This window comes from Lotus japonicus, chromosome 1, assembly GCF_012489685.1.
Source record: "Lotus japonicus ecotype B-129 chromosome 1, LjGifu_v1.2".
NCBI lineage: Eukaryota > Viridiplantae > Streptophyta > Magnoliopsida > Fabales > Fabaceae > Lotus > Lotus japonicus.
This window is the reverse complement of record NC_080041.1, coordinates 8,852,531-8,880,051: the sequence shown is the minus strand read 5'-3', so window position 1 is coordinate 8,880,051 and position 27,521 is coordinate 8,852,531. Positions and strand designations below refer to the sequence as shown.

Sequence of the window (27,521 nt, the reverse complement as noted above, 5' to 3'; positions counted from 1 at the left end):
AAGAGCCTGCTTGTCTGTACGCCATCGCCAAAGCCATTTGCCCAATAACGATCTATTAAAGAGGTCAAGATCCTTTATACCCAATCCTCCCACGTCTTTGGGTTGGCAAACATCAAGCCATTTTACCCAAGCAATCCGTCTTCCCCCTTCAGTTGCACCCCAAAGAAAATCCCGCATAATCATGTTGCAAACCTTCACAACACAAGCAGGTATCCTAAAAAAAGATAGGAAAAAAAGAGGCAGCGCCGATAAAACACTCTGAATCAGGCAAATCCGACCACCAAAAGAAATCAACTTTTTCTTCCACAAAGCTAGCCTGCTTCGCATCTTTTTAATTACTGGCTCCCATGTCTTCAGACAGCTTGCCCGAGCGCCTACCGGAATCCCCAGGTAAATAAAAGGAATAGTCATAACCTTACAGTTAAGAAAAGAAGCAAACTGGTATGCTACCCCTGTCTCAATTGCAATAGTTGCCAGCTTACTTTTATTAAAATTAACCTTCAAATCAGAAACAAGCTCAAAGCAGCGTAAAATGCATTTCAAAGAAACTAAATTTTGAATTGTTGCTTCTCCCAGAAAAACAGTATCGTCTGCAAACTGCAATAATGACACCTCAAGGCCTGAACCCGAACCCACTTTGATACCTGTGAACTTGCCTAAAGTGACTGTATTCTGGAACAAACCATTCAGACCCTCAGCTACAATCAGAAACAGGAATGGTGCTAAAGGATCCCCTTGCCGGAGACCCCTCTCCATATGGAACTCACCAGTGGGACTACCATTAACAAGCACTGAAACAGAAGCTGACCTCAGACATCCCATAATCCAAGCAATCCATTTAGAACAAAAATTCAATCTACCCATCATATACTCCAAGAAGCCCCAATCTACAGTGTCATAAGCTTTCTCATAATCAACTTTAAAAATTATGCTTGGTCGTTTTTTCCGTTTAGCATCATGAATTACCTCATTGAGCACCACCACACTGTCCAACATATTCCGCTTCCCAACAAACGCAAACTGACGCTCATCAATAACCTTCCCAATGACGGTACTCAATCTAGTTGCAAGGAGTTTAGAAATCACTCTATAGATGCAACCAATAAGAGAAATAGGCCTAAACTCATTAGGAGCTTTTTACTTTATGGATAAGCACCATAATTTCAACATCAACAGTCTTGGACTTGGCAATAAATTTTTTTTTTAAACAGACTTGGCAATAATTGAAAAGTTATTTGAGATGTTTTTTTTAACTGAAACTGTGCTTCAAAAGGAGAACAAAGCCTCAAACCAAAATCCAAAACATACTCAAGATCCGCAATGGCCAAAATACCGATCTTGAGACGAGTCTTATTAAAACCTTACTAGGGTTAAGTATATGTCAAATTATGATATGAGCTCGTTTCTAATAGTTTTTAGGGTTAATTAAGTTTCAGGTCATTAAAAAATAGTGAATTAATAATTCTGATTTTTTATAAAGTTTTTTTAAAGACATTTTCAAATTATGAAATGCATAGGTTTAGATCTCTCACAGTCACACTAATTAAGTGATGATGTGTATATGCACACTCATTCACCCATGTAGACAATTTTAATGAGGTGGATTTTTGTGCATATTCCACTCGAATTCTAATACCTTTCCCTTTCTTCTTTCTCTCTTAGCATCATGGATAAAAAAATCCTGATTATTATCTTCTAACCCATAAATTTATCCAAAACTTCAACCATAAACCCAAAACCCACAAACACCATCTTCCATTCTATAATAAGCTCAAGTGTTTTACAACTTTTTTTCCTAGGTCTTGAAAAAAAAAGGCATGAATTGCAAATGAGTTTTATAGCCTTATTTGGATGAATTATGGTTGTTATTTCTAAATTTCATCTCAAATGGTTTAAATTGTAATGAATGGCCTTGTTTTTTTTTCCAATAAGGAAAGAAAATCATTTTCAAAATTACTTGGTTTTATTGGTTGATCATGTAGGGAATATGCTCAAAGGTAGAGAGAAGGGATCTCAAGTCCATTGTGATAGAATAATGACATTTAAATGATTTTTACTAACGGTTTTGTGTTTCTCCACCGTTAGAAATCTTTGTGTTAATGGCCATTGATATCCTTTTAACCTCCTTGGCTACGTTACTCCTTGTCTACGTTACTAAGTGTTCAATGGTTTTAAAACTATCATTTTATATATAAAGCTATTGGAAGGAAATGCTTTGTAGGATTATGGTACAAGATATACGGCCATATTGTAAGAAAGAGTTTAGACATATGATCATGATCGAGCCTTTCTTTTTCCCTTTGTAAGATCAAGTTTTGATCTAGTAGTACAACTCTATGTTTTGATGATTACAAGTTAACCTTTTGATATGAACAATTGTGGTACTCTAACGTGTTTTTCTGAGTGTGCTATTTACAGGCTCTGACCTCAACTCAATCTCACACAAATCAGAAGCACTGTGTATAAAGAGCGACCCAAGCAACGCTTTCGCATTCACCATGTTCAGTATGAACAGTGGAAAAGCTTCAGAAGTTCTGAAGTTATACAAACTCTGATGTGGACTCAGTCACTAGAAGTTCTGAAGATCCAGAAAATCTGATAACCAAGAAACACTGAAGGCTCAGATATTCTGATGGTGTAGAAGACTCTGAAGATCCAGAAGCTGATTAGTGAAATTCTGATGTCCAGAAGCAAGATACTCTGAAGACCATGTACTTCCCTCTGAGTTCAGAATCAGAAGAAACAATGGTCAGAGGATCTGGGCTTTCCCTCTGACTCTGATCAACCGGCTTCACAAGTTCCAACATGAAGCTTTCTCCTGATCAGAAGTCTCCTAGGTTTAAAGGTCAAGTCGCTATCCAAGTACAAAAGCAACTGTACCTTCCTGACGACCTACCTAACAGTCTCCAACACAGCAGAAGCTGGATTTTCCAGAACTGCCCTCCAACGGTAGCATTTCCCATGCAACGCTCAACCCTAATCCTTGGAGTATATAAAGAGGCTGAAGACTGAAAGAAGCGGCTAGAAGCATTCACATACGCGCAAGACAAATTCAAATTCTTCTAAGCTTTCTTTCATCTGAAATTCATTGAGTTTACTATTAGCTTTTTAGAAGCAAATCTCTTATAAACAATTCTTTGATAAACAGTTTGTTTAGTTCCTTTAGGAGATCAAGGTTGATCGGATCCTAGAGAAGACTAAGAGAGTGAATCTTAGTGTGAGCTAAGTCAGTGTAATTGTTAGTCACTTGTAGGTTTCAAGTGCAATTGTAACTCTTACCTGATTAGTGGATTGCCTTCATTCTAAGAAGGAAGAAATCACCTTAACGGGTGGACTGGAGTAGCTTGAGTGATTTATCAAGTGAACCAGGATAAAATCCTTGTGTGCTTTTCTATCTCTTATCTTTAGCACTTAAGTTCTCGAAAGATTTGTCAAAATCTTTAAGGTGGAAGCTTTATCTTGAAAACGTTATTCAAACCCCCCCTTTCTACCGTTTTTCATACCTTCAATTGGTATCAGAGCGCAAGTTCTGATTACCACACCTAACAGTGTTCAGTGATCCGGGCCGGTGTGAAAAACAATGGCTACCACCACCAGTGAAACTCAAAGAGATGGTTACAATGCAAAGCCTCCTATGTTCGACGGTCAAAGGTTCGAATATTGGAAAGATAGACTGGAAAGTTTCTTTCTGGGTTTCGATGCAGATCTCTGGGATATTATTGTGGATGGCTACGAGCGTCCAGTTGATGCAGATGGCAAGAAGATCCCAAGGTCAGAGATGACTGCAGATCAAAAGAAGCTGTACTCACAACATCACAAAGCAAGAGCAATTCTTCTAAGTGCTATTTCCTATGAAGAGTACCAGAAGATTACAGATCGTGAGTTTGCGAAAGGCATTTTCGAATCTCTGAAGATGTCTCATGAAGGAAACAAGAAAGTCAAAGAATCAAAGGCATTGTCTTTGATCCAAAAGTATGAATCCTTCATCATGGAGCCAAATGAGTCCATTGAAGAAATGTTCTCCAGATTTCAGTTGCTTGTAGCTGGCATACGACCTCTCAACAAGAGCTACACAACAAAAGATCATGTCATAAGGGTCATCAGGTGTCTTCCTGAAAGTTGGATGCCTTTAGTGACTTCAATAGAGCTCACGAGAGATGTTGAGAATATGAGTTTAGAAGAACTCATCAGCATTTTGAAATGCCATGAGCTGAAGCGCTCAGAGATGCAAGATCTGAGGAAAAAGTCCATAGCCTTGAAATCTAAATCTGAAAAGGCTAAGGCTGAGAAGTCAAAAGCTCTTCAAGCTGAAGAAGAGGAATCTGAAGAAGCATCAGAAGATTCTGATGAAGATGAGCTGACTCTGATCTCCAAGAGACTCAATCGCATCTAGAAGCACAGGCAGAGCAAATACAAAGGCTCTGGAAAGGCAAAAGGAAAGTCTGAATCCTCAGGTCAGAAGAAGTCCTCACTTAAGGAAGTCACATGCTTTGAGTGCAAAGAATCAGGGCACTACAAAAGTGACTGTCCAAAGTTGAAGAAGGACAAGAAGCCAAAGAAGCACTTCAAGACAAAGAAGAGTCTGATGGTGACATTTGATGAATCAGAGTCAGAGGATGTTGACTCTGATGGTGAAGTCCAAGGACTCATGGCTATTGTCAAAGACAAGGAAGCAGAGTCAAAGGGAGCTGTTGACTCTGACTCAGAATCAGAAGGAGATCCTAACTCAGACGATGAAAATGAGGTATTCGCTTCTTTCTCTACCTCTGAACTGAAACATGCATTGTCTGATATCATGGATAAGTATAACTCCTTATTGTCTAAGCATAAGAAGCTGAAAAGGGACTTATCTGCTGTTTCCAAGACTCCTTCTGAACATGAGAAAATTATTTCTGATTTGAAAAATGATAATCATGCTTTGATCAATTCTAACTCTATGCTTAAGAACCAGATTGCTAAGTTAGAAGAAATTGTTGCCTGTGATGCCTCTGATTGTAGAAATGAGTCTAAGTATGAAAAGTCTTTTCAAAGATTCCTAGCTAAAAGCGTGGATAGAAGCTTAATGGCTTCAATGATCTATGGCGTAAGCAGAAATGGAATGCATGGCATTGGCTATTCTAAACCAATTAGAAATGAGCCCTCTGTGTCTAAAGCTAAATCCTTGTATGAATGCTTTGTTCCCTCTGGTACCATATTGCTTGATCCTTTACCTGCTAAAGTTGCTAAAAACCCTTTTAAAAAGGGATCCTTCTCTATGTCTAAATATCATGCAAATATTCCTTTAAAATATCATGTTGAGACACCCAAGGTGATCAGAACCTCTGGGGTAACTAACAAGAGAGGACCCAGAAAGTGGGTACCTAAGGACAAGATTATCTATGTTGCAGATATCCTTGATAGCTCCACTGAAACACCAATCATGGTATCTGGACAGTGGATGCTCGCGTCACATGACGGGAGAAAGGCGTATGTTCCAAGAGCTAAAACTTAAGCCTGGAGGCGAAGTTGGCTTTGCAGGAAATGAAAAGGGTAAAATTGTTGGTACTGGTACTATTTGTGTAGATAATAGTCCATGCATTGATAATGTGTTATTGGTAGACGGCTTAACACATAACTTATTGTCTATAAGTCAATTAGCTGACAAGGGTTATGATGTTATATTCAATCAAAAGTCCTGCCGGGCTGTAAGTCAAATCGATGGCTCTGTTCTGTTTAACAGCAAGAGGAAGAACAACATTTATAAGATCAGATTATCTGAGTTGGAGGCTCAGAATGTGAAGTGCGTTCTGTCTGTTAATGAAGAGCAGTGGGTATGGCATAGACGGTTAGGGCATGCCAGTATGAGAAAGATTTCTCAGCTGAGCAAGCTAAACCTTGTCAGGGGCTTACCCAATCTGAAGTTTGCTTCAGACGCTCTTTGTGAAGCATGTCAGAAAGGCAAATTCACAAAAGTCCCTTTCAAGGCAAAGAATGTTGTCTCAACCTCAAGGCCGTTGGAACTTCTGCATATCGACCTTTTTGGACCAGTGAAAACTGAGTCTATAGGTGGCAAGAGATATGGGATGGTTATCGTTGATGACTATAGCCGCTGGACATGGGTAAAGTTTCTAACCCGCAAGGATGAGTCTCATGCTGTGTTCTCTACCTTCATTGCCCAAGTGCAAAACGAGAAGGCTTGTAGGATTGTGCGTGTCAGAAGTGACCATGGTGGAGAGTTTGAGAATGACAAGTTTGAGAGTCTGTTTGATTCCTATGGAATTGCACATGATTTCTCTTGTCCCAGAATTCCTCAACAAAATGGTGTTGTTGAGAGGAAGAACAGAACTCTTCAGGAGATGGCTAGAACCATGCTCCAAGAAACTGGCATGGCTAAGCACTTTTGGGCAGAGGCAGTAAATACAGCATGTTACATTCAGAACAGAATCTCTGTGAGACCAATTCTGAATAAGACTACCTATGAATTGTGGAAGAACATAAAACCCAACATTTCTTATTTTTCATCCTTTTGGCTGTGTTTGTTATGTTCTCAATACTAAGGATAGATTGCATAAATTTGATGCTAAGTCTTCTAAGTGTCTATTACTTGGTTATTCTGAGAGATCTAAAGGTTTTAGATTTTATAATACTGATGCTAAGACTATTGAAGAATCTATTCATGTTAGATTTGACGATAAGCTTGACTCTGACCAGTCAAAGCTAGTTGAGAAGTTTGCAGATTTAAGCATTAATGTTTCTGACAAAGGCAAGGCTCCAGAGGAAGCTGAGCCAGAGGAAGATGAACCAGAGGAAGAAGCTGGTCCCTCTAACTCACAAACTCTGAAGAAGAGCAGAATCACTGCAGCTCACCCTAAGGAATTGATTCTGGGCAACAAAGACGAACCAGTCAGAACCAGATCAGCCTTCAGACCCTCTGAAGAGACCTTGCTCAGTCTGAAAGGATTGGTGTCCTTAATTGAACCCAAGTCCATAGATGAAGCTCTTCAGGACAAGGATTGGATTCTGGCTATGGAAGAAGAATTGAATCAATTCTCCAAGAACGATGTTTGGAGCTTAGTGAAGAAGCCTGAGAGTGTCCATGTTATTGGAACGAAATGGGTATTCAGAAACAAGCTGAATGAGAAAGGAGATGTAGTCAGAAACAAAGCAAGGCTAGTTGCTCAAGGCTACAGCCAGCAGGAAGGAATAGACTACACTGAAACATTTGCTCCAGTAGCAAGACTGGAGGCAATCAGACTGTTGATCTCTTTCTCAGTAAATCACAACATAGTTCTACATCAGATGGACGTGAAGAGTGCCTTCCTAAATGGTTATATTTCAGAGGAAGTCTATGTTCATCAACCCCCAGGTTTTGAAGATGAGAAGAAACCAGACCATGTGTTCAAATTGAAGAAATCACTCTATGGTCTGAAGCAAGCTCCCAGAGCATGGTATGAGAGACTCAGCTCATTCCTTCTGGAGAATGAGTTTGTAAGGGGTAAAGTAGATACAACTCTTTTTTGTAAGACTTATAAAGATGATATCTTAATTGTGCAAATTTATGTTGATGATATTATATTTGGTTCTGCTAATCAATCTCTATGCAAAGAATTTTCTGAGATGATGCAGGCTGAATTTGAGATGAGTATGATGGGAGAATTAAAGTACTTTCTGGGAATACAAGTTGATCAGACACCAGAAGGAACATATATCCATCAGAGCAAGTACACTAAAGAACTTCTGAAGAAGTTCAATATGCTGGAATCTACAGTGGCCAAGACTCCAATGCATCCTACATGCATTCTGGAGAAAGAAGATAAAAGTGGTAAAGTATGTCAGAAGCTCTATCGTGGCATGATAGGTTCACTTCTATACTTAACTGCATCTAGGCCAGACATACTATTTAGTGTTCATTTATGTGCTCGTTTCCAATCAGATCCAAGGGAAACCCACTTAACTGCTGTTAAGAGGATCCTAAGGTATCTGAAAGGCACCACTAACCTTGGCTTGATGTATAAGAAAACATCAGAGTATAAGCTTTCAGGTTATTGTGATGCTGATTATGCTGGAGATAGAACAGAGAGAAAAAGTACTTCTGGAAATTGTCAATTTCTGGGAAGCAATCTAGTCTCATGGGCAAGCAAGAGGCAATCAACCATTGCACTATCAACTGCAGAGGCAGAATATATCTCAGCAGCAATATGCAGCACTCAGATGCTCTGGATGAAACATCAGCTGGAGGATTATCAGATCCTTGAGAGCAATATCTCAATCTATTGTGATAACACTGCTGCAATCTCATTGAGTAAGAATCCTATCTTGCATTCAAGGGCAAAGCACATTGAGGTAAAGTATCACTTTATTAGAGATTATGTACAGAAGGGCGTACTTCTTCTGAAGTTTGTTGATACTGACCATCAATGGGCAGATATCTTTACAAAGCCCTTAGCAGAGGATAGATTTAATTTTATTCTGAAAAATCTGAACATGGACTTTTGTCCAGAGTAAAGATGGATCAGAACCTCTGACTATGATACTTCTTGATCAGAAGATGTCTAGTCCAGAAGGTAACTCAATCAGAGTGTGTGTACCCATTGGTACTGACTCTGAAGCTGAGACAGCAACACGTGTGTCAGTATTTCTGATGCATAGTTCCTTGTGCCCGTGTGACAGTCTGTCATGTTGCGTGTAGATGTGCTTCTCTCCTGTGTGTGATATGTGTATTTACTGTTACTATCTATCTTTAATTTTCAACCGTTGATTTTAAATTGCTTTTTGAATCAACAACGGTTATTTGTCAAAACCCACTATACACACACGATCTCCTTCACTTTCGGTTTTTACTCTCTCTCTCTCTTGCTATTTCAAAACCGCTTATCCTCGATTTCTCTCTCGATCTCTCTTCATCTTTCAACCTTCATCTTCTACCTAAACCTTCAACCGCTCCAAAAATGGTGAGTCAAACCAGAAGAGCTACTGCAGATGCAACCCAGTTCCCTCATATGGTAGTTGGTCTAGCAACAGGTCAAAGGGGTCCTGAGAATCCGAATCAAGATCAAGGTCAAGCTCAAGAGCAGATTATTCCGATTGCAGAACGGGGCTGTGCCGTTCACTGCGTATATGCTCCTGAGGAACTTCAAGTACTGGCAGAATGGAGATTCGACCTCGACAACCTTGCTACAAATGGGTATGATCTTCGTCCTGAAGTCCAAGTTCAAGGTTGGGGAAATTACTTCAACAGGCTTCGAGGACCGGTGTATGACAAACTGATCAAGGAATTCTGGAAGCACGCCGACTGCGATGATACTCAGGTGGTATCTCACATTCTTGGAAGAAAGATCATCATTACAGAGAAGTCTTTCGTGAACCTGCTGGGTGCAGAAACTGCTCTTGGGTATCGTTTCCAATTCACTGAATCGAAGCTGAAACCCAAGACGAAGGATGAGACCAACAAGGCCCTGTACACCAATTACAAACCGGGCAAGACTAATTACAAAGTGATGGACCTTCATCCCAAGCTCAGGATCTGGCACAAGATTTTGCTCCACTGCATAAACCAGAGACCAAAGGGCAGTTCCCCAGACTACATCAACTTCAACCAGAAGGCGATGTTGTTCTTCATCCAAGACAAGAAGAAGATCTGCCTTCCCTACTTCCTGTTCTCCTACTTGAAGGAGTGTATCCGGAAGTCTCGTACCACTGCCTCCATCAAGTCAGCAATCAAGTATATTCCCTTTGGGAGACTGTTGTCTGATCTCTTCATTGAGAGTGGCCTCATTCAAGATCTGGTAAATGCTGGATGCACAGAGGATCTGACCACCATTGTCAGTGATGTCTTCACTGCGAATTCTCTAAAGAAAATGGGCCTAGTCAAGAAGAAGATTGCTCCTGCCCATGAAGACACTTCTTCTGAGATCAGAAGTAGAAGGGTGCCTCTGAATGACTACCCTCTGTGGACACAGGCAGACAATCCTGAAGCCACTAGGTGCTATGTTGAAGACCTAAGGGCTCAAGGCTATGAAATTGATCTCGATGAATTCTTCAGCAGACTGCCGCCAGCTCCAGAGTTTCCTTCTCCTATCAAGAAGAAAGTTCAGAGGAAGATGATCCTAGAAGAATCTTCTGAGGAATCAGATGTCCCTCTGACCAAAAAGAAGAAGACTGGTCAATCCAAGAGAAAACATGATGAAACCAGCAAGCCCGATGATGGTGATGATGGTGATAATGAGGATGGTCCTCCTTCTCCTAAGAAGAAGAAGAAGCAGGTCAGAATTGTGGTGAAGCCTACTCGGGTGGAACCAGCTGCTGAAGTGATCAGAAGGATTGAAACTCCTGCCAGAGTGACAAGATCATCAGCACAATCAAGTAAGTCTGCAGTTGCTTCTGATGATGATTTGAATTTATTTGATGCACTCCCCATATCAGCCATGCTCAAACAATCTTCAAATCCACTCACTCCTATTCCTGAGTCCCAACCAGCTGCACAAACCACCTTTCCACCACATTCCCCAAGGTCTTCATTTTTTCAACCTTCTCCTACTGAAGCACCTCTCTGGAATTTGCTCCAGAACCAACCCTCTAGGCCAGATGAACCAACCTCTCCCATTACCATCCCGTACAACCCATTAACTTCTGAACCCATCATTCATGAGCAACCAGAGCCTAACCAAACAGAACCTGGACCCAGAACCTCTGATCACTCTGTCCCAAGAGCATCAGAACGTCTGGCTCCCAGAACCACGGATACAGACTCTTCCACAGACCTTACACCTGTATCCTTCCCAACAAATGTTGCTGATTCTTCTCCTTCCAACAACTCTGAATCCCTTCGAAAATTCATGGAAGTTAGAAAAGAAAAGGTGTCTACCTTAGAAGAATATTATCTCACTTGTCCAAGCCCTAGGAGATATCCTGGCCCTAGACCTGAACGTCTAGTTGACCCAGATGAACCTATCTTGGCCAATCCTTTACATGAGGCAGACCCTTTGGCTCAACAAGCTCACCCTGCCCCTGACCAACAAGAGCCTGTTCAACCAGAACCTGAACCAGAACAATCTGTGTCTAACCAATCCTCAGTTAGATCACCCCATCCTCTGGTTGAAACTTCAGAACCTCACCTTGGAACCTCTGAACCAAATGCTCAAATGTTTAACATTGGCTCTCCACAAGGTGCCTCTGAAGCTCACAGCAGCAATCACCCAGCCTCTCCTGAAACCAACCTCTCTATAATTCCTTACACTCACCTCCGACCCACATCTCTCTCTGAGTGCATCAATATTTTCTATCATGAAGCCTCATTGATGCTACGCAATGTGCAAGGTCAGACTGACCTAAGCGAGAATGATGAACATGTGGCTGAAGAGTGGAACAATCTGAGCACTTGGCTAGTGGCTCAAGTTCCAGTTATGATGCAGCTCCTGCATGCAAAGGGAAGTCAGAGGATCGAGGCTGCAAAGCAAAGGTTTGCTAGAAGGGTGGCTCTTCATGAACAAGAACAGAGACATAAGCTACTTGAAGCTATTGAAGAAGCCAAAAGAAAGAAAGAACAAGCAGAAGAAGCTGCACGTCAAGCAGCAGCTCAAGCTGAACAAGCCAGATTAGAGACAGAACGACTTGAAGCTGAGGCTGAAGCTCTTAGATGCCAAGCACTTGCACCCGTAGTTTTTACTCCTGCTGCTTCTGCTTCCACTCCAGCTCCTCATGCTGCTCAGAATGTTCCTTCTAGTTCTACCCAGCCAAACTCGTCCAGACTCGACATTGTGGAACAACGTCTTGACACTCATGAGTCTCTGCTGATTGAAATGAAGCAAATGATGATGGAACTTCTGCGTCGATCTGATAAACCCTAGCTTTAGGATCTCTTCGTTTTGATTTCTTTTCCTTTATCTATGTTTTATTTCGTTAACCTCTAGCTCTTTCTTGTTAATCTTTACTTTGTTCGTTTGTGATTATCTATGCATATATATATATCTATCTGACATTATGTTTGCAAATTATTTTTTAATATTATTCATCATAAACGCTTTTACATCATACATTTTCTTTCTTTTTCCTAAAATCCTAGAATGGAGGATCCCTCCTCATTCTTCTGCATTCCTGGCGCTGCTCTGACCTCTCCTTCTCCAGACGCTCCAGTGCATACTGGATGTTGTTGAGATTGATGATCTGCTCATCCCTCTCCAGAATTTCTTCTGAAGTCTTGAGCTTCTTTTCCAAAATCTCTTTTTCTTCCAGCAGCTTTAGTTCAAGCTGGCTGAGTTCTTGCACCTCCTCCACGAAGGCAAGAAATTCCCTCAAGTCTCTCTTCAACTCTGGACGCAGGTCCTCCTCCAGCAGTGTCCGTGTTAGCTCTGAGATGGTCTTTGTACCCTCTGGATGCCTAATGTTAAGGAACAAGTCCTCCTCAAAGGCCTTCTTTCTCAGCTCTTCTAGTGCTACGATGTATGATGCCATTTTTTTACTGAAAATTGCTCGAGTTGTGAAGCTTACCTCTCTCTCCAACGCTTTATATAGGCTTCACTTTCTCTCTGAAAGTTAATGCTCCTACAGTTTCTCGAGGTTAAGTTCTTGGTAACTGACCCTCCTCTTTACTCCCTTGGCCGGTGGTAAACGTTCTTATCTTGCATTAACTCTTCTATTTATTTCGCCTAACTCTGATTCATGCATCGTTTTCATTTTCTTTAAACTTAGACCTTCTCTAAGGGGGAGTACCTTGTACTTCAAGCTAAGTTTTTCACACCCCAAGCTTTTTGCTTATGACAAAAAGGGGGAGTAAACCCATTTTTTGATGTGTAAGATGTGTTAGTGTGATTTATTTTTCTTTTGGAGACTTTAAGAGTTCCACCTTTATGACCATAGATGTGTCACTGGGCAAATACAAGGAATACATTTCACTTCTTCTGAAGTGATTCTAATTTGACTCTGATACCCAAGACTCTGATACCTTGTCCGTGACTCTAATTACTTATGCGCTCTGATTACTCTATTTTCATCTATGTCATAAGTTTTTCACTCTGAACTCTTATATCATTTAGCTCAGAATCTAGACTTTACTAATGTTTTCATCAAGTATTAGATTCAGGGGGAGCTAAGCTCAGAATCAAGCAGTGACTTGAATTCAGAATGAGCAAGATAAACTATTCACATCAGGATAAGTCTTATTCTATATCTCTAAACTCTGAGTGAATTCAGTTTAATGTTAAGAATTGTTCATCAAAAATCTTAGTTTTGTCATCATCAAAAAGGGGGAGATTGTAAGATCAAGTTTTGATCTAGTAGTACAACTCTATGTTTTGATGATTACAAGTTAACCTTTTGATATGAACAATTGTGGTACTCTAACGTGTTTTTTTGAGTGTGCTATTTACAGGCTCTGACCTCAACTCAATCTCACACAAATCAGAAGCACTGTGTATAAAGAGCGACCCAAGCAACGCTTTCGCATTCACCATGTTCAGTATGAACAGTGGAAAAGCTTCAGAAGTTCTGAAGTTATACAAACTCTGATGTGGACTCAGTCACTAGAAGTTCTGAAGATCCAGAAAGTCTGATAACCAAGAAACACTGAAGGCTCAGATATTCTGATGGTGTAGAAGACTCTGAAGATCCAGAAGCTGATTAGTGAAATTCTGATGTCCAGAAGCAAGATACTCTGAAGACCATGTACTTCCCTCTGAGTTCAGAATCAGAAGAAACAATGGTCAGAGGATCTGGGCTTTCCCTCTGACTCTGATCAACCGGCTTCACAAGTTCCAACATGAAGCTTTCTCCTGATCAGAAGTCTCCTAGGTTTAAAGGTCAAGTCGCTATCCAAGTACAAAAGCAACTGTACCTTCCTGACGACCTACCTAACAGTCTCCAACACAGCAGAAGCTGGATTTTCCAGAACTGCCCTCCAACGGTAGCATTTCCCATGCAACGCTCAACCCTAATCCTTGGAGTATATAAAGAGGCTGAAGACTGAAAGAAGCGGCTAGAAGCATTCACATACGCGCAAGACAAATTCAAATTCTTCTAAGCTTTCTTTCATCTGAAATTCATTGAGTTTACTATTAGCTTTTTAGAAGCAAATCTCTTGTAAACAATTCTTTGATAAACAGTTTGTTTAGTTCCTTTAGGAGATCAAGGTTGATCGGATCCTAGAGAAGACTAAGAGAGTGAATCTTAGTGTGAGCTAAGTCAGTGTAATTGTTAGTCACTTGTAGGTTTCAAGTGCAGTTGTAACTCTTACCTGATTAGTGGATTGCCTTCATTCTAAGAAGGAAGAAATCACCTTAACGGGTGGACTGGAGTAGCTTGAGTGATTTATCAAGTGAACCAGGATAAAATCCTTGTGTGCTTTTCTATCTCTTATCTTTAGCACTTAAGTTCTCGAAAGATTTGTCAAAATCTTTAAGGTGGAAGCTTTATCTTGAAAACGTTATTCAAACCCCCCCTTTCTACCGTTTTTCATACCTTCACCCTTCTCATTCTGAGCATTGTTGTAGAGACTCCATCATGTGTAGGTTCTGAGTGCACAATACCTTACATGCGACTGTGTTAACCTTGAGGAGCAAACCCGACAATAGATTGCACCGGAGGTCTGCCGGAATTTTGCTTTCAAGGCAGTGGTTCGTCCACGGCGCAGTCTTCCTTCCTAATATTTCCAACAATTTGAAAGCAAAATTTTGTTCGTGCCGATGGCGATGATGCTACTGCTAAAAAAAGTTAGGAAAAGAGAGGCAAATCGCTTAAAAGATAAGTATCTATATTCTTTATGCCTTTTTTTCCCAATAATAAAAAAAATTTGATTGATGTCATATTGCTCAGTTCTGACATGTATGATAATATGTGAATGAAAACTATTTTGAATGTTTATTATATTCCTAATATAGTTTCTAATAAAATTTGTGAAAATTCACTAAGGAGTGTACAATCAGTGGCGGAACTTGGAGAAAAAGTTTGGGGGAGCTCAAATAAGATTTCAATACATAAATTAAATATTTTATTTTTAAATTGATTTTTTTCTTTAATGATTTGTTTCATGAGAAAAATTTGAGGTTTGTATATTATTTTTATTGATACATACATATAATATATATATTCTAAATTTTTATACTTCAAATTCTCATTTGTTTGTGAAAAGAAAAAAAATATCATCGAAATTTATTTTGTGATTGTTTCATAGATGTACTAGTAATTAATAATATAAAATTTACTATTAAATTCAATGATAAGGAAAGAAATGCGACCCTCAAAAAAAAGGAAAGAAATGCAGGAAGGGGAAAATGTAAAAAAATTACAAAACTGACAAAAGGTAGGAATCGAACCTCCCACAAGGTAGTCATAGATAAAGTTCACAAGTCACAACCACTAGACCATCGTAGAACTTGTGTTTAGGAACGCTCCTTTTATTTATATATATGATATATTGAATAATTTTTTAACCAGTATACATTTTTAAAAAAAATTCTAGAATTTTCGAAGGTCCGCCACTGTGTACAATGGTTTTCTCATACTTAAAATTCATTAAACTGTGGGGGTATTTGACGAAAGTAGAAATACCATATCTTAAAGAATTTTGGAGGTAAGGTATATTGTTGTATTGGTTATGCTCATGATGGTGTTGCCTATAAATTTTTGAGATTGAAGATGATATTATTTTTGAATCTAGAGATCTTCAGTTTTATGAATGATATATTCGTGCTTGTGTTTGTGGTTCACAAGAAGCAATTTGAGTTACTAGCAACAATACTTACAATAGAGAGTATGATTACATGTCAGATTTTTGTTGTTAAGAAATTGATTAAAAATCGTTTGGTTTTCTTTGAGTATGTCAGAAGTGAACGAAGTCTTGTTGATCGTCTTGCTAAAGGATTGACAAGAAAGTTGTCTTGGATAAGTCGAGGAGGATGAACCTTAAGCCCTGACAAAGAGGAAAATATGGTGGATACCCATTTGTTGGTCAAACTAAGCCGTATGATTACTCGTATGCATTACATTTTCATCCTTATGACGAGAGGTAATGCTATTTTTTATAGACACATAGCTAACCACGACAGTTCTTTTGAGATGCATCTAATGTATCTATTATAAAGTGCTTTTTAGATGCACTTGATGGTTTTTAAAAGAAATACATAGCCAATTTTGGTGGTGCTATTGAGACGCACTTGATGTATTCGAGATAAAGTGCTTTAGAGACGCACTTGATATAATTATAAAGATACATAGCCATTTGTGGTGGTGCTATTGAGACGCACTAGATGCATCATGACAAAGTGTTATTGAGACGCACTTGATGTATAAAGACAAAGTGCTTTTGAGACGCACTGGATGTGTCTGTGATAAAGTCTTTTTGAGATACACTTGATGTGTTTGAAGAGATACATAGGGATCTTCGATCTGCTATTGAGAAGCACCTGTTATATCTATGTGATAAAGTGCTTTTGAGACGCACTTGATATATTTTGAAATAGATTATAAATAAAGTTTATTCACAGCTGCGAAAGTGCTATGTGAGATGCACTTAAATGCTTATAAGACACATTTGAAATCTATGTGAATAAATATGTGAGTGGAGATGGTAAAAGCCGCTGTCTATGAAAGACTTGAGAAATCTTTCTAAAACACTCACATGTATCCCAAGGTTCGGAAAATGGCTTTAATATTCTATCGCGGAGTCTCTATATTTTAAAGTTATGGTGTGTGCAGTGGGGGTTCCAACCAAGTCAAACTAGTTCAAGATTCGTTCACTTTTTTGACAAAAGTTGTTGCCTCACTTCACTACGTGTTAATTCAATCCTTTGGACATTAACACTTAAGCAAAAAAAAATTAACTTTCTTTGCTCAGAACTCTTAAAAATCATTTACTTACTATTAGTGGGGGATTGATAGAATAATGACATTTAAATGATTTTTACTAACGGTTTTGTGTTTCTCCAACGTTAGAAATCTTTGTGTTAATGGCCATTGATATCCTTTTAACCTCCTTGGCTACGTTACTCCTTGGCTACGTTACTAAGTGTTCAATGGTTTTAAAACTATCATTTTATATATAAAGCTATTGGAAGGAAATGCTTTGTAGGATTATGGTACAAGATATACGGCCATATTGTAAGAAAGAGTTTAAACATATGATCATGATCGAGCCTTTCTTCATGATCGAGCCTTTCTTTTTCATTTCTGATTCTGAGCATTGTTGTAGAGACTCCAGAATGTGTAGGTTTTGAGTGCACAATACCTTACATGCGACTGTGTTAACCTTGGGGAGCAAACCCGGCAATAGATTGCACCGGAGGTCTGCCGAAATTTTGCTTTCAAGGCAGTGGTTCGTCCACGGCGCAGTCTTCCTTCCTAATATTCCCAACACATTGTCCTTTGAATAAAAGAGATTCTCTATGTGAAAATTCTTGAGGAACCGTACTTTGAAAAGTTGCTTAGTTGTGTTACAAATTGGTTTTTATGTAGTTATTAATGTTAGGGCGTAAGTGATAGATGTTATCACATAGGAAAAACTCAGTGGAACAAATGCTCATTTGCACAAACTAAAAAAGCCATTATCTCAAAGAAATGAAATTGATGTTCTTCACATGATTGTTCTTTGTTGCACTAATCTACAAATTGCATTCATTGACCACGTCAAAGATGCAATGCAAATTAATGGAAACCATGCTATCGAAGAAAACATAAGAGCCCTAGCGGAGGGAAGCTATCATCCCCTTAACTCTGTTTAATTAGAACAAACAACCTGAGCTTGAATCACTTGAGGACTAGTTTGCAAATTTTAATCATTTACCCTAAAGATTAGAGGTCAAAGGATCAACTTTAGAGGACTGTAGTTTAACTGATCAGTCGATCACCTTCAAATGATCTGAACCATTCATTTTTTAAAAATTAATATATCAAACAGTTGTTAATATACACTTGTGTCGACCTTTTCTATCACAGTTTTTGCATATGGCACACTACAACATTTTGGGTCTACGGCAACAGCTCTCCTTGCTACGGACGGAAAAGCGTTGCCATAGATGACATTAGAGAACAATTCTAAAATACGTAGCTCTGGTTGTTAAACAATAACATCATCCATCAGCAACGCCCCAATAAGTGTACCCTAAGGTCAAAGAGAACGTTTTTCTACACTTTTCTTTTTCTACGAGATTATAACTGTTGCGGAATCTTGTAATTTCTATCTAATGTTATTTGAAGAAAAGAGAAAAGAGTTAATTTCAATGATTTAAGTTAAAAACCTTTGACATGAAAAAAAAAGACAAAACCCTATCTCTTCTCTGCGCCGTGAAAATCGTCTTCCCCTTCCCCTGATCGAAGCTCTCTCGTTAAGCTCTCTCTGCGCGAAAATGGATTCTCTGATCAAATCTGCTTCCTCTGGGTCGTGAAGCTCTCTCTGCGCGATCGAATCCTCCTCGACAAAGCTCTGTTCGTGCTTCAATCGAACCTGCTTCAATCGCACTGAATCTTCCTCTCTTTGCTTCAATCGCAGCTGCTTCAATCGCACTGAATCTTCCTCTCTTTGCTTCAATCGCAGCTGCTTCAATCGCACTGAATCTTCCTCTCTTTGCTTCAACCGCACCTGCTTCAATCGCACTGACTCACGTCTCATTCTGCTTCAATCGAACTATGTCGTTCAACTTCTGGTAAGCTCTCTCTCTCTTTCTCTCTCGTATTAGATCCTCAGCTAGGTCAGATTGAGAAATAGAAGTTCGTTTACCAGTTCCTCTTTCAATTTCGTTTCCATTTTGTTAGAATGTGAATGAGAATGAGAACTTCGTTTCGTTTCAACTGAGTCAACATTGCTGAACCTGAATCAGTTACACGTTTACAGCATTTGAATTCAATTTCTGGTCAAAATATGCATTTGAATTTTGCAGCATGAGCTTCTGTATTCATATATGATAATCACTCTCTATCTTACTATGTTTTTGTTTCTTTGAGTTTCTGTTTGAATTCTCCTATGTTACTCTCTATTCATTTGAATTTTGAATTTTGCAGCATGAGCTTCTGTAAAATCTATCAATTCTAAGTTTGGATTAACAAATTTACACATTGTGCAGTAAAATATCAAAACTAAAGTTATCTATCTTATAAGAGCAAATTGTAAATCTACTACATGTAGCATGTTTAGATCAACTTTACTTTCATCAGAATCAATTTTGAAATCTAAAAGCTACTCACAGAAACTTACCTAATTCTAGCTTGAGAATCAATTTTAGAAATATTTACAAACATGAACATCAGAACATGGTTTATTAGGCGAAAAGCAATATCTGAAGACAAAGCTTCACGTTATAAGAATAAAGTTCAAGTGTTCAAGTGGGGGGTTTGAACTTTGAAGTTTTTTTTATTGATAAAGGCAGAGTATAACATTAACAACTCTCAACAAAAACAAAATAAATATAAACTCGCCACTACTCACTCAGGAACTGGTTTTGCAGTTCCTGAAATCTCACAAAACTAGTACAATAGAAGCAACATAACTTAAACTTATAATTACAATGTATTACTCTTGATCTTTATTCCTATGTAATAGCTGCAAAACTGTAGGCGCAGGGTATATGGAGGGGTTCCTCAATCAACCAGCAAACCCATCAGAATCAAAATCACCAAAATTGAAATCAAGAAGCTGACTAGGCTCATTGTTATCAACCCCGAAAATTGGGATATCCTCCAGGCCACCACCAAGGTTGGTATCATCATCAAAGCCCTGTCCTGCATAATCAGCTAAGAAATCAATATCAAGCACAGGGTTTGGCTTAGAGCCAATTGGAACAACAGCGGCAGCAGCAGGTGGTGTCGGAGGCAAGTTCAGAAGACTCAAGTCTGGTATTTCTAGACCAGCCAATTCAGCAACCATATCATTGGCCTCAGCAGAAGGTTTCTCTGATGCAGAACCTTCAGCCACTGTAGCATCAGCAGAGGAAGAGTTTGAAGCAGGACCCTTATCAGAGGATCCATTGTTGGGAACCCGAGCCTTTGTCATGGCTTCAATTTCGAGCCTCGTGGACTCATAGGCTTGGGAAGCCTCTTCAGCAGTGTTGTAAGTGCCTAACCAAGAACGACCACCTTTCAAGAACGTGCTATGAATCTCTGCACCCCATTTCCCAGACTTCCTAAGTCGAACACCTCTGAGTTTGCAAGAGGGTTGCCTACTTGTTGAAGGGTTCTGGGTTGAAACCCTCTTCTTGTTGTGACCCTCAACATTTTTGCTGCTCATGTTGATTCTCTTCTCAGCAAAGGAGCTAGTTTCAGCAGAGCCAGAGATGACAGGAACAAGAGGAGGAAGCGGAATCTCAGTGATGCATCTTTTGATTTTCCCCAGCTTCTTCTTCTCAGTTGGCACTGACTGATACTCATCATCAGATGATTCAGTTGCATGAGGGTCGTCGTAAATCACCAGCAATTTTCTCCCCATCTTGAACTCAGGCAAGGGTTGAGGCCTTAGCCTTCTACTTGCAGGTTGTTTTTTAAACTTGGACATGGTGAATAAAAAATTGGGGGAAAACACTCACAAAGATGAGAAAATCTTTGTATGTGAAAGCCTCACAAACACTCGACTCCAGAACAAGTCCTCTTAGGCCTCAATCGCATTGAAACAGCTGGGTTAACGAGTTTCTGCCTGAGAATGCATAGTAGCATCCAGGAAAAGAGAGTCTGGAAGAATGAAACTGAAGCCCCAAGAGTAAACACAGACGACATAAATCAAACACCGCGTGTGCGTTTTGAAGGCAATTCCTCCAGGAAACACAAATCAAGCTACTGTAACCTCCGCCGTGGTCAGCCATTGCTATTAGAGTCGTTCAGAGGGTTCAACCATTATAGCAGTATCTTGTAATTTTGAAGTTCTATTGCGGAGTATGAAATGAACTTCAAGTTTTTCTTGCAAAAAAAAAACATTTCAAAGAGATTAATGTCCATCATATGCCTAATTGGCATCAGATTTAGGTTACCAACTATGTCTGCGTAATTATTATGTAAAGCTTTATTTTGGTACTTTGGATGCAGGGGCGGATTTACCGCCTGGCTTGCCTGGGCCTTTGCCCAGGCTCTGAGGAAAAAAAAATTTATTTCTTTGGACCAGGTAAGGTCTTGGGGAAAAAAAGAAGAAGAAAGAAAGGGCAAAATTGTAAAGAGTGTCCTATGTTGATCGATTGTGAGGGAAGAGGATTGTGTTGTGTCGCTGTGGGTGAGGCCTGAGGGAGCGAGGCGGTGGGTCAGGGTGAGTGGGTGAGTGAGTCTGTGAATGAATTATTGGAGTAGAATAACAGTAGCAGTAGCAGAGGTGAGAGGCCAGAGAGCACAACTCTTGCACCTTGAGATGAGGAGAGTGGCTACTTGTATTTGGGGCTGGTGTGAAGTTTCTTTCACTAGAGATTTCTCCAAATACCCATAGCTTCCGAGCGTTGATTGCACGGTGATCGTCATCTTCTGATTCAGTTCCAATGCCCCCAAACACTTACTTGACTTGAGATTGAAATTGAAATGAGGAGAGAAAGAGAAGAGCATAGAAGGAGAAAGAAAAAACCTCAAACTCTAACACAAGCGTGACCCATCCAAACAAACCATAGCTTATCATGTGACATTTTTCTCAACTTTTTCAAAGCTTCTGAAATTGAATCACTAGTCCCTGAGCCACCTAGCACTCTCACCACCATAACGTATCCCCTCCCCTGATTACTTACACCATTAGGACCTTGATTTCAGATAACCATTTTTCCTTTATTTTCTAGCACCTAATAATCAATTTTTTTACAAGAGGAAGTTATATATATAAAGTCTGCTAATATATTTAATATTGATAAAATTAAGGTGATATTAATTTTGAATCTGTTAACTATATATTTGAGTTGAGTGTTCAATTGAGAATGAGACATATTTGTTATTACAACAAACTATTTACGTTGAAACACCGCAATATCTGTCACCGCAACCACAATGTAAACTAGATGTGGGGTAGTTAGGCGACTTAATCTTGCCCAGGCTCTCTAAAAGTCCTGGCTCCGCCACTGTTTGGATGTAAAGCTTTCTTTTGGTACATTGGGGATGTAAATCTTTCATTGGGTACATTGGGATGTAAAACTTTATTTTGGTTTTTTTAGTACTTTATATATGATGGATTATGGATTATGCAAGTCTATTAAGGTGCTTGTTATTATTTAAAGTTTTTCTTTTCTATTTATGTTATGGTATTTTGTATGCATATATATGAATTAATATATATTCGTAGAGTCGTAGCATCCATGTTACGTTACGTTTACACGATTTTTACGATTCTGCACCTCGTCTCCGTTCTACATCGTGGTTCTGTCAACCTTGGGTGGTATGCTACATATTCAGTTTTCTATGTATTGAGACGAAGCAATGAATCTATTAGGGAGCTTGTGGAGCGCTTTTAAGTTTTAATTAAGGCTTAATACATCAGAAGACCCCTGAAATTGTAAAGGGAATCAGTTCCAGGGCCTGTAAAATTTTCGCATCAAATTGGGTCCCTAAGAATTTTTTTTTAATTCAATTAAGGTCAAATGCTATCAAACCTCAATTTTATCCTAGTTATCAATTACACGTGGCTTTTATAATTTTTTTTAATTTAAAAAAAAAAATAATTTTTAATTCCAACTCAATTATTTAATCAGAATTTTTTTTAAAAAAACTTAATAAAAACCTAATCCAATAATCCTTTAACTAAACAATCTAATAATCTAACTAATAAACTAATCTAACATAATCTAATTATAAACAATCCCTAATTAAAACCTAATCTTCTGAAAGTAATCACAGCCATTCCTTCTCTCCCTCTCTCTATCCCCTTCCCACCACAGTCCACTGCCTCTGTTTCTCATCATCTATGAACCCATATCATCATCCGTGATTTCTTCTGGGTTTCTTAGAAAATTAGGAAGAAAAAAAGTCAATCTAATTGTTGGGTTATGTTTCTTTTGCCTTAGATTTGTGAAAAGTAGAAAAAAAATTGTAACTTTACCATTTATTTGAGTGTTTGAGTTTGGAATTGGAAACCCTAATTCCCCAAATTGAAGAATAAGCTTCTGTTTCATGACAGAGCAGAATCGAAGAACTCAGGGAGGTGACGAACCTCGCATTGGTGAATTGAATCCCATGAGAACCATCTGGAGTGGCTGGGGACCAGGATTACGTTAGGGTCTGGAGTGGCGGAGGGGTTGGGTTCTGACGGTGGGGCATCGGGTTTCGCTGGCTGTGGTTGGCGAAGAGGAGGAGGAGGAAGAGGTGGTGGAGGTGTTCCGGCGGAGGAAGACAGAGGAGGTTCAGTGGTGGTGCTTGGGGATTTTGTCGCCATCAATTTACCCCCTTTGTTTATTTTGTCCAAAAAACCCTTCCTCACTCTCACCGTTCTCTCGAGGTTCGATCTCAAAATTCACTTCAATTTTTTTGTTTCAATTCTTCGATTCCATGTTAGGGTTACTGTAACTGACTCCAAATTACGTTGCTGATTCGGTTCAATTTGTGGATTATGGAGCACACTGTTATGGCTTATAAGCTTGATTGTGCTGTCTGGGATATGGAGGGGTTTTCTTCCCCTGTGTACAAAGTGAACAAACAAGCATAGAGCCCAGTGAAGATTTTTCCCCATTTTTCAAAGAAAATGAACTAGCAAGTAGCGATTTCACTGTTCTGATAGTGTTACTCGCCAACCATGTACTTTCCCATGTGCAATAACCTCGCAAGTTCTATTTTTTCCCCATCTTTTATGATTACTGGTATATATATCCATTTCAATACTGGGTTCGTGATAAATCTGAATGCAGTGAATTAGTTACTGGTCCTCTCTCTTGTTCTTATTCCCCTATTTTTTAATCCCTAAAAGTTTAGGTTTTGTATTAAGATTTTATAAAGTTTTATTTTTAATTTAGGCTTTAATATATGAGTTGGAATTAAAAAATTAAGTTTTAAAAATTTTCAATTAAAAAAAAATTAAAATGCCACATGGAAAAGCTGAGTAGGTTAAAATTGAAGCCACATTACCGCCTGGCAGCATTTGGCCTTAATTGAATTAAAAAAAATTCTTAGGGATCAAATTTGATGCGAAAATTTTACAGGCCCTGGAACTGATTCTCTTTACAATTACAGGAGCCTTCTAATGTATTGAGCCTTTAATTAATTGTAAAGTTGGGTCTGCTTAAATCATTGAGCTCAATTATCTCTTGCCAGCAGTTCTAGGCATAAGGAATCTACCATGGAACCAACTTGTGCTGCTTGTGCCATGGAATGGAGCATCCAACTTGAGAAGGGCCTCCGTTCTAGTAAACCAGGTCACATAGCCATTTCTTTCTTATTTCTTATTCATTTCTTATGTTTTTTTTTATGTCTGTGTTTTCACTGAGTCTCATCTTTCATCAGGTGTACCTGTCAAAACCATATTGAAATTGGGGCCCCACCTTCAGCTATGGAGTAGAGAGTTCGAGTCTGGTATTGATTCCAATGCCATATTTGGCCTTGTTCCAGGAGAAGATAGGTTGTTTGCCAATGCCATCCTCTTACGCCTTGCTGATGCCTTTAGAGGAGGTGACAAAGAAATCAGGCTTTCTATTGTCAGGGTTTTCTTGTTTGAACGAAAGCACCGTGATAATGGGAAACACAAGCAGTGTAAGGGCTTGCTATCAAAGGCCAGAGTAGCTAACCACTTGGAGATGTTGAAGAGAGTGAAATCTGTCTTTCAAAATGGAGATTCAGAGTGCAAGGCACTGGCTTTGGTTCTGTTTGGTTGCTGGGCTGATTTTGCCAATGACAACGCTCAAATACGATACTTGATACTTTCCAGCCTCGTTTCAACTCATGATTGTGAGGTAACATAAGTGTAATTTACTGTTGCTGTGGTTCTGGTGATCCAATTCTAATTTCATAATTAACATCTGTCATTTATGGAGTATTATATGTGAATATATCATTCTGATACTTTAGCACCTAGTCATTTTTTCCTTGTGTAAACTCTGCAATTGTATGGCAACCGAAAACTGCATACTAAATTTAGGCTGCATTTGAAAGAGCTTATTTGAGGTTATCTCGTAGCATAAGCACTTATGCACGTGTTTGGTAAACTTATGAATATAGCTTACCTTAAACACTTAACTAAGCTATTTACCCAAACACATCATTATGTGTGAGATTATACTTGGGTGAATTGACAATTATTGGACAATGTATTGCTTTTTTCACATTATAATGTAGTTTGATTACATTGTGGCATTCCCCTAGTTGTCTTTTCTTTTGAGCTCTTATTATTTTAGTCAAACTTCCTTGTATATACTTTTTTATGTTATATTGGGTCGGTTTTTTACAGGTAATAGCATCATTATTTGCTGCTGGATGCTTCTGTGAGATATCAGATGATTTCGCATGTATTACATTGGAGATGCTGTTTAACATGGTGAATACACCTGCAGTATCTTTGCCTATAAAGTTGGCTGCCGTACGAGTTTTTGCAAAATTTAAGTGCTCAGATTCAGTGGCGAGTAAAGCATACAAGGTATTTTACCATATTTTAGTCTGTGAGATTACTACACTTATTTTTCTTTGACATAAATTTTCTATTGATATATATTATTATCATATTATGCACTTCATTTCGTGACTTTCTGGCTGTTCTTGTTTTGGAGCATTTTGTGTGACCATTTAGAAAGAAGCTGGTAATCTTATTTCTGGTTTTAACCCACCCAAGGAAAAATCAAGTAACTGGTTATCTGGGAGTGCAATTGCTTGAGCCAAGACTTTGAACTCTTGCATATAATCTTCAATGGTGCCTCCTTGTCATAAGGTAGAAGCATGCTCATGTAAATTTCCCATGCTTCTTCCCCCAAATCTGAGTTATTGCTGCTGTGAAGTTCTCCCACGATAGTTCTGGACCCATCTACCCCAGGAAACGAAACTAATGCAAAGCCACTCTGTCCATGCTGATAAAAGCGAGTTATATCTCCCTCGGGACTCCAGCTTCTTTCTCCATGAATGGATTTCGTCATCCTTCACGTCAAACGTTTACCTTCTACATGTTCTTCGTTTATCTTCGATCCTTCAGGATTTGGCTGTTCCACACGTTCTTCACTTATCTTCGATCCTTCAAAATTTGGCTGTTTGCTGGTTCCTTCCTCCTCATATGGCCCTTGTTTCTGTGCAGCTTTCCCAGGAGGATCTCCATGTTTTTAGTTTCATCAAGCACCTCTTGCCGTGTCTTTATCTTAGCTAATTGGGAACCTTGATCCCAAGTTACTTTCTTCAACATCTCCACCGATTCCTCCAATGCTTCCATGCGAGATTCCATTGCTCCCTCTTTAGAATCTAGCAGGTCGAACCAAATCGATAGACCTCAGAAAAAAAGTAAGTTTTGAGAGAAAGAGACAAAGAAAGAGTGACTGTTGTTATGACTGATTATGAAACCAGGAGTGTAACTCCTTCAAAGGGTCACCCCTTTCACACCAAAGCGTACTAGGTATAAAGAATTTTGCTACCTGAATGCTCTATTCCCCTAGTTGTGTGTCTTCCCTCTTAACTACCCACTGTCCTTTTTGTTTCTTCTAGTGTATACCTTCCATATTTTTTCCATCCCATTAGCTAGTTCCCTACTCCTCAATATGTGTTCTTACGACTAGTTTTCAGATTTAACATTGGTGTAAAATAGCATAACGATTGTTATAGGGTTCAACTTATGTAAACTTTTAACTGTCTTTGTTGTCTGTTTCTTTCTTGAAATTATCTGTATTTTCTTATCTTATGTGATCATTGATTGGGTGCAGATAGGTCTACAGTTGATATTAAATTCTTCAAATGAAGATCTTTTGGTAGCTATGCTATTCTCACTTTCAAAACTGGCTTCTGTTTCTACAGTTCTAGCCTCCAATGAGGTACGAGCCATTTTTATTCTCCTATTTGAAAGATTGTGTGAACATTTGCCCAAGGTGGTCTATGTTACCTTCAACTGGAAGATCGTTTCTCACTAACATTATTAATTTAATTGGATGACAAGTTAATGGTAAAATCATATTGTTGAATGAATAAAATGGGGGAACTCCATTCAAACAAAAATCAAGGGAGACTAGAATTGCTCATTCAACCAGAACTAAAAGTGCATTTAAGCGTAATATTTATTTGAATGCTTTCTCAATTTTTATTTTTTTTGTATCATTTGGATTTTGGATTCAGGTGGACTTTCTACTATCATTTGTCAAGCGAGAAGTAGCTTCACATGTACAAGAAACAGCATCAAAATGCATACATTATCTATTAAAAAATAATCCTGCTCTAAAGCTTTATTGTAATGCGTCCTTTGAGCTCCCAGATGGACAGACCCTACAACACCCACCCTCTGAAGATCAAGCTTGGAAAGATGATTGGAGAAATGATGAAATAGTAGAACTGAAGAATTTGTTTTCGGATTTGGAAGCACCTTTATAAATAGGAAAAATATTAGTTCAATTGTTTTAACATGAAATTTAAATATTTAAATATTCTTATTTTTGTATATTTTATCCATGCGAGAAATTTAATTCAAGGTAAATGTCAAATTTACTTTTATTCTTGGCCAACAA

General features: G+C 38.8%; 1 protein-coding gene across 4 annotated transcripts; it reads left to right on the top strand.

The window, feature by feature from the left end:
- Positions 1 to 18,199: 18,199 nt before the first annotated feature.
- On the top strand, positions 18,200 to 27,521 carry LOC130733460 (uncharacterized). 4 transcript variants are annotated; one of them, XM_057585645.1, is made up of 7 exons: positions 18,200 to 18,608; positions 23,027 to 23,344; positions 24,157 to 24,254; positions 24,343 to 24,788; positions 25,283 to 25,468; positions 26,730 to 26,837; positions 27,136 to 27,521. In XM_057585645.1, the coding sequence occupies exons 3-7, from the start codon at positions 24,179 to 24,181 to the stop codon at positions 27,385 to 27,387; spliced, it is 1,068 nt and encodes a 355-aa protein (XP_057441628.1). In that variant the 5' UTR covers positions 18,200 to 18,608; positions 23,027 to 23,344; positions 24,157 to 24,178; the 3' UTR covers positions 27,388 to 27,521. The 4 variants fall into 4 exon arrangements, with proteins under 4 accessions (XP_057441628.1, XP_057441624.1, XP_057441623.1 ...); XM_057585641.1 differs by lacking the exon at positions 23,027 to 23,344; XM_057585640.1 differs by lacking the exon at positions 23,027 to 23,344 and having other exon boundaries at positions 24,154 to 24,254.